The sequence below is a fragment of the Camelus dromedarius genome, chromosome 9 (assembly GCF_036321535.1).
Source record: "Camelus dromedarius isolate mCamDro1 chromosome 9, mCamDro1.pat, whole genome shotgun sequence".
NCBI lineage: Eukaryota > Metazoa > Chordata > Mammalia > Artiodactyla > Camelidae > Camelus > Camelus dromedarius.
In genome coordinates this window covers 71,335,019-71,349,745 of record NC_087444.1, presented here as the reverse complement: position 1 = coordinate 71,349,745, position 14,727 = coordinate 71,335,019, and the positions used below count along the sequence as shown (strand labels likewise).

The 14,727-nt window shown below is 53.9% G+C and overlaps 2 protein-coding genes across 8 annotated transcripts; one reads left to right on the top strand and one right to left on the bottom strand.

Moving 5' to 3' along the window:
• Positions 1–450: 450 nt before the first annotated feature.
• Positions 451–10,657, bottom strand: GEMIN7 (gem nuclear organelle associated protein 7). 7 transcript variants are annotated; one of them, XM_064489413.1, is made up of 4 exons: positions 10,515–10,657; positions 8,157–8,337; positions 7,798–7,865; positions 451–1,272 (listed from the first exon to the last, which is right to left on the bottom strand). In XM_064489413.1, the coding sequence occupies exon 4, from the start codon at positions 1,259–1,261 to the stop codon at positions 866–868; it is 396 nt and encodes a 131-aa protein (XP_064345483.1). In that variant the 5' UTR covers positions 1,262–1,272; positions 7,798–7,865; positions 8,157–8,337; positions 10,515–10,657; the 3' UTR covers positions 451–865. The 7 variants fall into 7 exon arrangements, with proteins under 7 accessions (XP_064345483.1, XP_064345484.1, XP_031314687.1 ...); XM_064489414.1 differs by having other exon boundaries at positions 451–1,269; XM_031458827.2 differs by lacking the exon at positions 7,798–7,865 and adding an exon at positions 4,680–4,809.
• ZNF296 (zinc finger protein 296) lies at positions 10,584–14,298 on the top strand. Its single transcript, XM_031458819.2, has 3 exons — positions 10,584–10,881; positions 11,103–11,252; positions 13,230–14,298. Exons 1-3 carry the CDS (start codon positions 10,584–10,586, stop codon positions 14,201–14,203), a joined length of 1,422 nt encoding a protein of 473 aa, XP_031314679.1. The 3' UTR covers positions 14,204–14,298.
• Positions 14,299–14,727: the final 429 nt, after the last annotated feature.

Here is a 14,727-nt window from a genome sequence, read left to right as displayed (position 1 = left end):
AGCAAAAAATGGCGAAGGCGTGAAGTTTCACCCTAACCCCTAATTCTCTGCCTTTTCTCAATGGTACCGCCACACAGGGTCCTACGGGTCCCTGTAGGGGCAAGGAAGCGAATCCGCCCACTCAGGTAGTGGGAGGAGTGCTTGTGCACGATCATGTGACCCAATGCGAGCCGCACCCCTCGGTACGTACATGCCCGCCCACCTGGAGAAGAACTCGACTCCAAATCTCAGAAGTCTGGCATCCAGGTCACTCCAGCCATCCCAGAGACTAGTGGTGGTTCAATCCCCGCACCTTTATCCGCATTCCTCCCACTCCCTTGGTGTGTCCTCCCCATCCTGACCCAGCTCCACTGTATTCTGCCTTTGTATAGCCACCTTCCACTCCCTAAATCTGGTTTGATCCCTGCAGGGTACATTAAAAAAAAAAAAAAAAAAAAACCAAGAGGCAAATTTTCCTGGGATAATGGGTTCTTTGGCAGGAGGGGAATATTGGGGAATATTTTCAGGGTGTCTGAACTTCAACACACAGTTTCCCACTAAACAATTTGCCTTCCTTTATCTCTCCCTCCCTGCCCCACCCCCAACCCCAGTCTTCAGGAACTGTCATGAGGCCCATATATCTGTAGAGTTTAGAGTTCTGTGAGGTAGAGCATTCCTTTCAACAGGATCTAGAACTCCTGGGGTTGCAGAATTTTACTGACTTACACCCCAGAGGTCCCAAGAAGCCAGAGATGCTTGGAGCTTGGCTCAAAATTCCAAAGGAATTCAGAACTCTATGAGGCCCAGAGTTCCAAGTTCATGAGCACACGGAGCCCTAGGAGACTGTGGCTACACCCAAGGTGGAAAGATGAACATGATTCCATCTTTATGGCTTGAAGGTATATGCAATAATGTCACTACAGCGAAGCAGCGCCTCAGCTTGCACACCTATCGGAGTCTGCAGCTGCGACACATAGAAGTTGGCCACGTCCAGGTCGGTGGCTCCGAAGTAGGCGGTCACATGCACACCCTCGTGCAATGTGAAGCTCACCTGGCGACCCACCATGGCCAGCAGGCTTCGGAGGTAGCGCTCCCGAAGGACAGCCCGGGCCCGCTGTTCCTGGGATTCCCGTGATTCTTGATCTACAGGAGACTCCGGGATTTCAGGAACCTCCAGTTTCAGGAGGGCTCTGCGTCCATCGGGGGCAAAACCTCGGCTCAAGCCATCAGGGCCCCGAGGGAGCCGGAGCACAGGCACAGGAATGGCCAGTGGAGTCTGCATTATCCTGGCTGCTGGGTGAAGAAGAGGAATAGGGAGCCATTATGAGGAGTCTGGGGTTACAGGAAGAAGGAGGACTGGGAGCAGAGGCCTGTCTACCCCCATTTACCCCATCTCAACCTGTCCAAAACCCAAATCCTGATCCCTCCTCCAGTACCCTCCTTCCCAGGACCTGGCCCACCGTTCACGAGGTCCATGAGAGCAGGGCCTTTGCACTGCTTTTATCATAGCTTTACCCCCATTCCCTGGCAACAAATATTTGCTGAAAGAACAAACCCCGGCCTCCTTTCTCTCACACACAGCCCATCCAATCCATCAGGAAGTACTATCTTCCAAATAAATTCCCAGTCACACAGGAGCCAGCCTGAAAGGGCCAACTCTGGAACAATTCATAAAATGATAGTTAGAGATTATAACTTATTGAATAAAACAGAAATCCATGAGTCCATGCTTATTATAAATAAATAAAGGGGGAAGGGGAAAATCCTTACCATACAGTGGCAGCTAGAATCATCAATGGATACTAACACTTGTGGAAGAACATCTGAGAAGGTCCAGGTTGGCTACATGGTCTTAAAGTACCTCCTTACAAGGTATTCCTTGTCGAGAGGAAAGAGTAACTTTATAGTGGAAAAACCTGGTGGACACCACCCTAACTTGGGCTTTTAAAGCCAACATGTGCAGTGATGGGACCAATAAATACCTCGTGTACCCTCATGTGACACACTGAGGACCGGGCACTACTTCTGTGATATTCCTGCCAAAAATGGATGACCTGAATCTAATCAAATTGAGGGACATTCTTTTCAAAAAACTTCGCTTGATTTTTCAAAAATATCAAGATCATAAAAGAAATGCCTGGGAGTAGAGGAATATGAAAAAATATATATACATATATATACTCACAACGTAACATGTCTCACTTGCTCCACTGCCAGCATCTTGGTCCAGCCACCATCACTGCATAGGCCTGGACTACTGATGTCAACTCCTCACCAGTATCCCACTCTCACCTTCCTCACCTGCTAGTCTGTCCCCAGACACACCCAGAGGGACTCTGTTAACACCCAAGTCAGATCACATCCGTCCTCTGCTTGGAGCCCTCCTTTGGCTTCCATCTCAGTTAGGGTCAAGACCAAAGTCCTCACCGCAGCCCTCGAGGCCCTGCGTGCTCCGGATCCTGCCAGCACTCTCAGCCTCTCAGGCACCACGCAACTGCACTGGCCTCTTCTCTGGTCCTTGAGCACCCTGACACAGTCCCTTCGTGGGCCTTGCAGTCCCCTCTGCCTGTACCTCCTCTGTCTCTTCCCTGGCCATCTTGTTCTAAAGATCCGCCCCTCAGCCCCGTCCATCCCCTCAGTCAGCTTTATCATTCTTTGTAGCACACACATCACTCCTGGACATGACCTGGTATATTCACTTTTCTGCTTATGATCTTTCTTCCCTGTGAGACGGCTGCCTCTCCACAGGCAGGGACCTTGCTCTTTGCCTACGGCTGTATCCCCAGCTCCTGGAACACTGAGTGGCACAGAGACCAGGCTCCTGAAATACTGTCTCTCCTCCAATGAATGGAGAGGAAATTGAGCTCCCAGGCCTGCTTAGCTGGGTGACCTCAAGCAAGAGACATTTTCCTCCTCCACTACATGGAGGAGAAATGGGACCAACTGCTACCTTCGCTTGTTATGAGGATTCAACAGCCTCATGCAGGGCCTGCTACATACTAGGTTCTCCATAAGAGTTAGTTACAGCTGAATAACAACTGTATTAGTATCGCCATGTGACCGAGGGTAAGTTGCTTAACCAGTCTGTGACTTAGTTTCCTCATCTGTAAAATGGGGGTGTGAAGAGGACCAACATGGGGGGAGGGTATAACTCAGTGGTAAAGGGTATACTTAGCATGCACAAGGTCCTGGGTTCAATCCCCAGTACCGCCATTTAAAAAAAAAAAAAAGAGGACCAACTTGACAGGGTTGTCATGGGGACTAAACGACCTAACAAATGTGCAAGCTTAGCAGTCGCCTGTAACATATTACATGTCACTGCACTGATGTTGATGGCATGCAGGGAAATGCTGGCTTTGTAGGCAGGAAAACAAAGAGAGAAGGACCGAAGTTTCAGGCTGCCCTGTGACTTTGTCCCCCCTCTTTAAAGTGATTAACTGTTGACTTTGGGGGCTGGATCATTCCCTGTCGCACTGTGGGAGGCTGTCCTGTGCTTAGGTGGAAGGTTTTAGCAGCACCCCTGGCCTCTACCCACTAGATGCCAGCAGTGTCCGACATCCCTCCCACAACTTGTGACAACTGAAAATGTCTCCATTGGTGAATAGTCTGGTAGGAGAATTACAATTCCAATAAAGCCATTTGAAAAAAACAGGGGGTGGAGGGTAGAGCTCAGTGATAGAGCACGTGCCTGGCACAGACAAGTCCTGAGTTCAATCCCCACTACCTCCATTAAGGGAAAAAGAAAAATTTCTCCATATATTGCAAAATATCCCCCCAAATCACATCTGATTGAGAACCACTGATGTAGACAGACAGGTGGAGGGCAGGTAAGATGATCACTGAACACATGAACAGATTCACCACCTCTCAGATCCCTCATAGAGGGGCAGCTGCACGGTAACCATGAACACCACACATGCACACGGGCCATTCAGTCCATGAAGGATCTGGGGTGGAGACTTTTGGCTACCTACCTTTTTGTATCTTTTGAATTCTGTTTGAAGTTGTATCTGTTTTGAATTTGTATGACCTATTCAAAAGAATTTTTAAATTCTAACTTTAAAGAGGATGGGGTTGGGGGAGGGTATAGCTCAGTGATAGAGCGCATGCTTAGCATGCATGAGGTCCTGGGTTCAATCCCTGGCACCTCCATTAAAAAAATAATAATAATAATAAATTTAAAAATAAAAAAATAAAAAGGATGGGACATATTGTAATGCTTCCATGTCCCCAAGTTAGATCCTCCCTCAGAAATCTGAACTTCTTCGCCTATCCTTACTGTCACCCTCTCCCTAAACCTCTTTCTGTCTGACCCAGACCTTTCCCAGCCCCTGGGTGTCTAGCTGCCAAGTCCCACTAATCGGATACCCCTACTGGTTGCCCAAATCGAATCCTTATTAGCAGAACAGATAGCAGAGGTCAGCAAATTTCCTTCCTAGAGGGCCCGATGGTAAATATATTAGGAGTCGTGGGCCATAGGCTCTCTTTCATAAGTGCCAGAGTAGCAAGAAAGCAGCCCAACACTATGGAAACATGGCTGTGCTCCAATAAAATCTTACTTGTTGAAACACTGATATCTGAATCATATAGACTTTCATGAGCTGCAGAAAATTTGTTTAAAGTTTTCCAACTACTTAAAAATGTAAAATCCACTCTGAGCTCTCAATCCACACAAGAACAAGCAACAGGCCACAGCTTACCACCAGGCACAGAGGATGGAGGTGTGGACTGGGGGACACCAGGTGGGTCCTAGCCCTCCCGGACTCACTACCAGGGATCTAGGCAGATGACTGCAATTCTTGGAGCCGCCTCCCTGCTCTGGATCCTCATCTGTGAAATAAAACATACAAAGACTCCCTAAGGCTGTCAGAAGAATCTTTCAGGGGGAGGCTGGTGATCACATAGGCAAAGGACATCCCAAGGTATCCTGGACTCTTCACTTTCTCTCCTACCTACAGCCAATCCTTCAGTAAAGCTCATCAGCTCCACCTTCAAAAATGCATGGAAGGGATGGTAATAGCTCAGTGGTAGGAGCATGCTTAGCATGCAGGAGGTCCTGGGTTTGATTCCCAGTACCTCCATTAAAAAAAAAAATGCATCCTGAATCTGGGAATTTCTGACCACCCTTATTCTGCCCCTCCTTGGTCCAGCCACCATCACCTCCCACCTGGACTATTTCAGTTGCCTCCCCACTGGGCTCCTGACCCCCATCTTCACCCCAGTCTGTTCCCCACTTTGCTCAGAGGGATCCTCTTGTTAGAACTAAGTCCGATCACACCTCTCCTCTGTTCAGAGCACTTCCCATGGCTCCTGCCTCTCCCAGAGCAAAAGCCAAAGTCCTCACGATGGCTAGAAGGCCCTATTACCTCTCTGATCTCACTTCCTACCCTTCAGTCGCTGTTGTTAGTCCTTGAACATGCCAAGCACATTCCTGCCTCAGGGCCTTGGCACATGCTATTCTTACTATCTGGAAATCTCTTCCATATGGGAGACATATATGTTTCCAGACACACCTTCCTCTGTTACTTCACTCAGGTCACTGCTCAAACATTGCCTTTACAGGGAGGAAAATAGCCTTTCACAGCATTATCACCTCCTGACAATATGTATTTATTTGTTTGCTTGTGTTCTTTTTTTTTTTTTTTACACTTGTTTATTTTTTTAATAGAGGTACTGGGAATTGAACACAGGACTTCTGCATGCTTGGCATGTGCTCTACCACTGAGCTATACTTCCCTCCTTGTTTGCCTATGTTCTGCCACAGAACATAAGCCTTTGAGAGAAGGGACATGTCTGATTACTTTACAACTCCATCTCCAGCCCTTTAGGGCCAGGCAATCAGGGGGGAGCTCAGTAAATATTTGTGGAAGTACCCACTAACCCCCATTATTCAAGCGCCTGCTCTGTGCCCAGCCCATGCTGGGTGGTGCTGGGGACACAGCTGGGAGTGAAAGAGCCTGGCCTTGCCCTCCTGGGCTCATAGTCCAGGCGATGACACAGACTCAGTCTGCAGACAGTGATGACCCAGAGTGGGCAGGGCTGGAATAAAAGAGCTCAGGGGGACTTGGGAGCCCAGAGGGGACACCTGGGCCTGCCTGGAGGGTAAGAGGTGGTTTCCAGGAAGGGGCTCAGGGAAGAGCTCCCTGATAAGGTTATAAGGATCCACGTGGCGATCTAGGGGAAAGCATTCCAGGCAGAGGGAACAGCAAATGCAAAGCTCATGGAAGGGTGACTGAGGCTCAGTAAGGAGGCCAGTGTGCAGGTGGGGGCAGAGGGAGAGCGTGCAGGGGTCATGAGGACCGACCATGGTGAGAACTTGGGTCTCTACTCTCATAGAGTCAGGAGCCATGGGCCAGTTCTGAGCAGGGGAGAGGCAGGCTCTGACTTTCGGGTTCACAGGATCCCTCTGCCTGCTGCAAAGGAATGGACTGCGTGGCACAGAGGGAGAAGCAGGGAGCCCCATGAGGACACCACTGCCGCGATCCTCTGGGTGGCATGTGAGGGTGCCTGGGACAGGGTGGGGGCAGTGTGGGTGGGGAGAAGTGGTCAATTAGGGTAGGTTTTGAGAGTTGAGGGCCCTCACTATTTGCTAATGAACAGAACAGAGCCAGGGTTTTTGCCTGATGGGCCAGATCTCAGTAAATGGGACTGATGAGATTTATACCTTTTCTGTATCTCACTACTACTGAGGTGAATGGGATTAAGGGACATAGATTTGTGTACTGTATCTGACCACTGCATTCCCAGTTTAGTCAAGGGTCATCAGCCCCCAGGGCTTTCCCCCAACCTAGGTTAACACTGGAGTGTTTTCAGAGATACAACCGCCTCTCTAGGGCTAGGACTTAATAAAGGACTGCTGGGAATTAAACAAGTCGCCAAAGAGTTATGTTAAATCCCTGGATAAAACAAAATTAAAGGTGGGCCAGCATAGGCTCTGTTTCTCCATTAGGGAAAAAAAAAAACAAACCAGATTTGGTCACAGCAGCACAATGCCCATTTTCCTGAAGAGGAAACTGAAGCTGCAAGATGCCAAATCATTTACTGGGTGCCAGCTGATGACTGTCAGCAAAAGGGAGCAAACCCATTGGTCTGACCACAGAGCCAAGGCCCTCACTCCTGCCCTGTGCAGAAGGGTAGTGTCTTCAGCTAGCACAGGGGAGCCGTTGGAGATTTGGGAGGCAAGGCGTGACCTGATAAGAAACTGGTCTGAGAAAGGTCATATAGGGTGTGGCCAAGACAGCCAAAGCAGGCATTATCCATTCTCCCTGATGACCAAGTCTGAGAGTCCTTTATCCTTTCAGTCTCCAAGCCAAGGATTTCCTGCCCAGGATTCAGGATAAAAGGTCCAAACCCATTCCCCACTAGAAAAACTAAAGTGCCCATCACTTGGGTCAATGGCAGGGACAGGAGATTCAGAGATCTCCTTCTTTGGGGCCTCAGTGCTCACTTTCAAGAAAATGGGAATGACCGCATCAGTGCACAAACATTTCGCTAACACTTCCCGTTGCAAGGGTAGGAAACCAGGTAAGTTACCAAGTTAACAGTGAAGACCCCACACCTAATTAACCCGGGTACTGACCTGCCCACACACACCCCAGGAATGGCCCTGTCTGGATGCAAATTAGTTAAATGGGGCCTCCCGAGAGGATCTGGACCCCAAACACGGATTCCTCCCTCCCTGCCCCCACGCCCTGGTCAGTTTCCATTCAATTCCGCCCTGGCTACCCATCGCTCTCCTTTTCTTATACTAAGTAGGTCTTCCCGGCCCTCAGGCGTCCACTTCCCACTCTGCCCTGGGCTGGACGTTCTTCCCACTACCTGGCTCAGATCAGGCAAGCGATGCCACTCCAGGAAAGGCGGGAGACTGATGACTGCAGCCGTTATTACTGTTAGCATAGTCATTGTCGTTATTATTTTCTCTAGGGAGCTCATTCCTCCCTCCCTCCCCCCCCCCCGAACCCCACCCCTCGCTGGGCGCGGGAAGGTCTCCACTGCTGCGTTGGGGACCCGAGTCCCGGGTGCAGGTGTTCGGGGACCCAAACGTCCCAGCAGCCTGCTTTGCACGCGCGGACCTGCCCCTTCCGCCACTCCCGGCCTTGAGCGCGGGTGGGCGTCCGGGGCCGGGGCCCGGGAGCGGGAACGTACTCACGACCCACCCGCTACACGCCCGCACTCACCGAGGTCCGCTGCGGCCGGCGTCCCCACTTCCGCCAGCGCCTCCGCTGCAGAGGCCCGGGCGGGCCGCGAGCCGCTGAGCCTGGGTTCCGCTGGCGCCGCCGCCGCCCCACGTGGTCGAGGGCTCGGAAGCGAGCACAGACCGGGGCGCCACCCCCACGGCGGTTTGGCCGGGCGCTTAGTCTGCGAGGTGAGGGCGTCCAGGATGCCCATTTTACGGAAGAAGAAATTGAGGCTCAGAGAGGGGAAGACTTCCTCCTTCTGAGTTAAGGGCAGAAGTTTGATCTTGGCACCCCCACCCCTGTACACGTGCACAGTCCTGCCCTTCACCTCCAGTTCGAACCCCACCTCCCCTACTTGAAACCTTGAGAGCATGCTCTCAGCAGCCACGCAGCAGCTGGGATAGACCAGAGGCACTGGTTTCCTTCTGCAGCCCTCCCTGCAGCCCCATCTTACAAAGGGGAAAACTGAGGCCCTAAAAGGTGAGTGTCTGGCCTGAGGTCCCATGGAAACACACTGCTCTAGGCTCATAATTCACTTCCACATGGTTTCATTAAGGCAGGGACCTTGAGGGCCTCTGCTTCCCACCAGACCCCCAAGCCCCAGAGCCTGGTCCACAGGCCCTCTGCAAATATCTATTGAAAGGGTGCATTTAGCAGGAGCTCAATACACAGTTTATTGACTGAACTATGAATGGTTAGGAGCTCTGTGAATAAGACAGACTAGGCCCCAGCGGTCTCAGAACCTAAATTCTAGGAAGCCTGAGAGGAACAGAACTTGAGTAAACACATCAACAAGATCCTTCAGGGCTTGATGAGGTTGTAAAAGGAATAAAATAAGGTCAATGGGATAGCGGGTGGCAGGCTTGGGAGACATTTAATGGGGTGGTCAGGGGAGGTGGCATTGATGAGGAAGCCACCTCAGGTAACAGCTGGGAAACCTGAGGCCCCGGAGGGAACTCGGGACAGATGGAGGTCATGGAGTGTAAATTGGAAGGCCTTCAGCAGGGTGGGGCTACTTTAGATACTGTGGTCAGGGAGGTCCTCTGCTCTCTGGAGGACAATTGAGCTGAGGCCTGAATAACAATATGAGGAACCCTCGGGCCTGCAGCAGCACTCCAGGAGATTAGCATGTGAAATTCCCGCAGTGCTGGACTGGGGACACTCAGAGGAGGACTGACCCTGGCCCTGACCTTTGGGGGTTATGTTGGGGGGAGGGGCAAGAGGACAACCAACAATTCTGTTCTGTGATGTGGTCGGTGCCAGGAAGAAAACTTGAAGGGTTGGAGGGTGGGACAGGGTGTTGATGCCACTTCAAATAGTGATCAGAGAGCTGTTTGAGGAGGGAAGTTTAAGGAGGCCCTGGTGAAGGGAAACCAGACACTTGGCTATTTGGTTTTAATAGCGATTCCAGGTTTAAGAACAAGGTAAATGTATGTCATCACAACCCTCCTCTGCTCAAAACCCTCCCAAGGCTCCAAAAGACTTTAAAATGGTCAAAAGACTTCCTTGGATCTGACCCATCTTCTCACAAAACTCAATCAATATAACCTCATCAGTACAATCTAAAGAAGAATATATATACATATATGTATACCTGAATCACTTTGCTGTACACCTGAAACTAAGAAAACATTGTAAATCAACCGTACTTCAATAATTTTTTTTTAAAGAACTTAATCAGTACAGAACTCCTTAAATACACAGGCTGGCTGGCTGACTCCCTCAGGTCCCAACTCCACCATGCCCTGCACTGACATGGGGAGAAAATTGAGGCCCCCTCCACCCCAGTAATCCTGTCCCTTAATAACCATTCCTAGCTTTATTTTGCTTCATGACACTTGTCATCCTGGAAGGCATTCTATATTATACCTAGTTATCTTGTTGAGTGAGAGTCTGTCTCCCTGAATGAGTAAATTGCGTGAGGCCAGGGTTATTGTCTGTTTTGTCCCCTGCTGTCCCCAGTGCTAAGTCCACAACTGCCACACAGTAGGAGCTCAATTCACGTTTGCCCAAGGAATCTTGATTGTAATGCATTTAATGGAATAGATTCGATTACTGTCAGGCGCCTAGTTAGAAACGTGGCCCCTACCATTTTCTCACTGTGGGGGCGAGTGGACACCTTGTGCCTCAATTTCCACCAGCCCTAAAACGCGATCAGGAATGGCTGTTATTATGCGTGATTGTGTGAACTCGGTCTCCTGAAGGTTTGATCACTGAGCAAAACGCAATGGGTACTGTCCTGATTGAGTTTGGCTGAGGGTGGGGCAGTCCCTGCCGTCAGGCCCCGCCTTGGTGGGTGGAGCCACGGGCCGGGCCAGCACGTGTAAGAGTTCGCGGCGGGTCGCCGCAGTCACTCACCTGGGCTCCTCTGTCTGAGCGCGCACGGCCGGCGCGTCCTCCGCCCGCCAGTCCGCCTGCCCGTGCCCCATGTCCCGCCGCAAGGCCGGCTGCATGCCCCGCCGAATAGACCCTGCGCCCGCCACCAACTCAGACGACGAGATGGAGATGGGGAACCTCGTCATCGATGTGAAGCCCGAGTCGGACGCGCGGCCCCTACAGGCCCCGGGGCTGGGGCCCTTCAACCTGAAGGAAGTGCCCGCGCCGGGGCGGCTCGAGGGCGAACCCCGTCACTCCCCCGGCCCCGTGCTCGCCGGCGGCCTCCTCCATGCCCTTGGCCTGCGCAGCCAGTGGGCGCAGTGGACGCCGCTGACCCCGAACCCTCATGGTGAGCGCCCCCTGCCCTGCCTCCCTTCCCTCTCTCTAGGGTGCGGACCCCCTCCTTCGGGTACCGACCCCCGACTCCCCAACTCCCGCCCATACCTTACTTTCCTCGCCAGGTCCTGGCCTCCAGCCCCCTTTTCGACCCTCGGGTTTCCCCTCTCCCTCGGAAACCCTGGCCCCCATCCTGGCCCCACCCCATGCTCACCACCCGCTTCCTCCCTGCAGACCGCCAGCCGTGGACCGACAAACACCCAGATCTGTTGACCTGCGGCCGCTGCCTGCAGACCTTCCCGTTGGAGGCCATCATTGCTTTCATGGACCACAAGAAGCTGGGCTGTCAGCTCCTTAAAGGCCCCAGCCCCTGCCAGGGCTCAGGTGAGTAGAGCCGGGATGCAGTCCCCCGTGTCAGGTTCAAGGGCCTGGCTTCCTGTGGGAGAAGAGGCTGAGCTGGACAGGCGGGGCAGTGAGCACTACTTCCCCTTTCTGGCTCCCCACCGGGTGCAGCCTAGGCGTGGCCAGGGCCTGCCCTGTCCTAGGGCTGGGACTAGTTGTGGGGGGGGGGGGGGCAGGTGGGGGCAGGGGCCGGGCTGGGAAAGAGGGCCACCCACAGGGTGTGGCCAGCCCCAGAAGACTGGTCTGGGGATTTGCCACACATACCACCCCCCAATCTGGTTTCACTTCTCCTTCCCCCTTGGCCAGAAATAACTGGCCAGGTGGCTGGACCAGTGTGGCAGTAGGGGGGACCTCTGGGGAGGGCAGCGGCCTGGGGGAGGGGAACTGAGGCCAACTGGACTGGGGATGTTTTCACCCCCTCCCACCTCTTTATCACCTCTGATTGAGGAGCTGGGCATTTGCCCAGAGCCAGGGAAGGGGCTTCTGGCTTCCCTCCCTGATGGAATCTCCCAGCCTGCATGCTGGGAAGCCCCTGTTTTGAGCCTGATCCTGGGTGTCTGGATACCTGGGTTCCTCCTCTTGGTTGGGAATTAACCCTTAACTTGGTGCTAGACTCATGGTGAGCTTTTGGTTAGTGGTGACTGTGGGGCTCATCCACACCTAGGCACTTCCAGCCCTTGGGTCATGTGTTCCTGGGATTTGTGAGAAATGGAACTGTATTTAGGGCTAGGCCTGGGAGAGGGTCCTGTGGTGGGAGAGGGGACGAGGAGTTGTAATTGGCTTAGCTGTAAAGTTGGAGTAGGGAGGGTGGCCTGATGGGCAAGGGAGGAGCTGTGATGGGATCATTGGAACAAAACTCTCCCAGGCCCTTGAACTTGGGAGAGTTGTGGACACTTCAGCTGTTTACTGAGGATTTGATGGACTCAAACTCAGCCATTCTCCATTTGAGGTCACAGCAACCTCTAAAAGGGAGAAGACCCCTTGGGTGCCCATATCTAGCCAATGAAGAAACTGAGGTTCAGAGACAGGGATTTCTTGCCCAAGTTCACCCAGCTAGAGAGCAGGAAGTCAGACCAGGCTGGCTGTCTCCAACCCCCATCTGTGCTCTTGACCCTGGTGTTACATGGGGAAAGCCACCCCCATCCAAGACATAAAGGCAGGTCGGTCTCAGAAGTACCTTACTGATAGTGCCTGGAGGGTCTAGAGAAAACATCCAGTGTGGAGGGTTCCATGCAGAGGGAGGGGGACCTAGCTCACTACCCACCCCAGACGGCTGCTAAGCCGTCTCCCCATCTAGACCTTGGCCCCCTCCTCCGTAAGGCAGGAAAAGGGGATCATGCATGGAACCCAGGAGTTTAGGGCCTGGCCCAGGAAGCCACTCGATAATCAAGAGCTATTTTTATTATTAAACCAGTTTTTCTTTTGAAAACCTCCATCTCCCACTCCCCAGGTTTCTGGATTGAAACCCTAGCTTCACCCCTTCCAAGGTGCGGGAACTTGGGGAGACATCTCTTTGCCTCAGTTTTCCCATTTGGAAAATGGAGGTCTTATTTTGTGTCTTGAAGTGAAGTGGTGAGAGGGGGCTGAGTGGCAGGATGTCCAGCACACTGAATTGGATCACATCTTCAGCAAGGCCTTCCTGATCCCAATAACTTAGCAGGCCCCCATCCATCACTCTGCTTTAGCTTTTAACTTTTTCTTGAAGATTTTCAAACACAAAAAGAGAATCTCCATGTCCTCATCATCCACCCCACGGGTTTTCCTTGCTCCTTATCTGTCTGTCTGCCCATCTCTGAACATCAGCTTCCCGAGGGCAGGGAGCCTCGCCTCTTCTTAGCGCTGCCTCCTCAGCCCCTGGAAGAGAGCCTCTCCCACAGCAGGTGTCCAGCTGGCAGCCCTGAGCTGCAGCTGCTCTGACTTGCCCATCCCACTAACCCCCGGCCCTCCTCTCTTCTGCAGAACACGAGGCCCTGAAGGCCTTGAGTTGCCTCCGCTGCGGCCGACAGTTCACTGGGGCCTGGAAACTGCTGCGCCATGCCCAGTGGGACCACGGACTGTCCATCTACCAGACGGAACCCGAGGCCCCAGAGGCCCCACTGCTGGGCCTGGCTGAAGTGGCCGCAGCCGTGTCGGCGGTGGCAGGGCAGGAAGCTGAGGCCAAGGGCCCCAGAGGAGGGCTTACCCGGCGAAGCCCCACCTGCCCCGTGTGCACGAAGACCCTCAGCTCCTTCAGCAACCTCAAGGTGCACATGCGCTCGCACACGGGCGAGCGGCCCTACGCCTGTGACCAGTGTCCCTACGCCTGCGCCCAGAGCAGCAAGCTCAACCGCCACAAGAAGACCCATCGGCAGCTGCAGCCTCAGAGCCCCTGCGAGGCCGATGCTAGTGAGGAGCGGGCCTCCACCGCCCCTCCAGAGCCGGCTGCCCATGCAGCAGCCCCGGCCAGCACCCTCCGGAGCGGCGGTGGAGAGGGGGCTGGAGCCGCCGCCACGGCCGGTGTCCAAGAACCCGGGGCTCCCGGCGGTGGGGCTCAGGCAGGTCCCAGCGGGGACAGCTGGGGAGCTGCCAGCAAGGAGCAGAGAACTGAGCCCGCCAAAAGCCAGATGTCACCCAAGAAGCTGTCCAAGCCGGCGGGCAAGAGCCGGGGGCTGGGGCCCGGGGGCAGCTGCGAGTACTGCGGGAAGCACTTCACCAACAGCAGCAACCTGACGGTGCACCGGCGCTCGCACACGGGCGAGCGGCCCTATGTCTGCGAGCTCTGCTCCTACGCCTGTGCCCAGAGCAGCAAGCTCAACCGCCACCGCCGCATGCACGGCCTCGGGCCCGGCAGCCCCCGCTTCGAGTGCCCCCACTGCTGTGTGCCCTTCGGCCTGCGCGCCACCCTGGACAAGCACCTGCGGCAGAAGCACCCCGAGGTGGGTGGGGAGGCCTGAGCTGCAAGGATGCCCTCCCTGCTGTCCTCGCTGTTGACTGCTTCTGTGACCTCCTTGTCCTTCCCCCGCGAGTAAACGCTCCCTTCCCCCAGTTACACACCCGTTTGGACTCTGGCTTTCTTGGGGTGTCTGAGGTGGGGCGGGAGGCTTCCCTCCTTGGGGTGGACAGCTGGACAGACCGGTTTGGAAGGAGGGGGTGAGGGGAAAGGCCAGCCCCTAGTGCCTGGGGCACAGCAGGACTGGCACAGAAAGCGGTGCTCCCGGTTCCCGGTGTGGGTGTGGGCGAGGCCCGGGCAGGGGCCGAGGCGAGGGTGGGGAGAGGCCTGGACCTGTCACCAGAGGCCCCTGGGCAAAGTCCCGGCCCATCCTCCCTCCACATGCTGGGTGCTGAGCCCTGTTCCCACCGCGTCGCACCCCTGCCCTCACTGAGTGCAGAGGAGAGTTCTGGAAGCCAAGCAGCTGCTGCTTAAATGCCCAGATGCGGGCAGAACTCCCCACCTAGGCAACACTGGCGACTGTCCCCT

Coding starts and splice junctions, on each gene's coding strand:
- GEMIN7 (XM_031458821.2), bottom strand. CDS start 8,685: ATGAGCCTAGAGCAGTGTGTTTCCATGGGACCTCAGGCCAGACACTCA. Junction 1,273..8,156: donor GCCGGCCGCAGCGGACCTCG/GTGAGTGCGGGC, acceptor TTCTTCACCCAG/CAGCCAGGATAATGCAGACT.
- ZNF296 (XM_031458819.2), top strand. CDS start 10,584: ATGTCCCGCCGCAAGGCCGGCTGCATGCCCCGCCGAATAGACCCTGCG. Junction 10,882..11,102: donor GCTGACCCCGAACCCTCATG/GTGAGCGCCCCC, acceptor TCCTCCCTGCAG/ACCGCCAGCCGTGGACCGAC. Junction 11,253..13,229: donor CAGCCCCTGCCAGGGCTCAG/GTGAGTAGAGCC, acceptor TCTCTTCTGCAG/AACACGAGGCCCTGAAGGCC.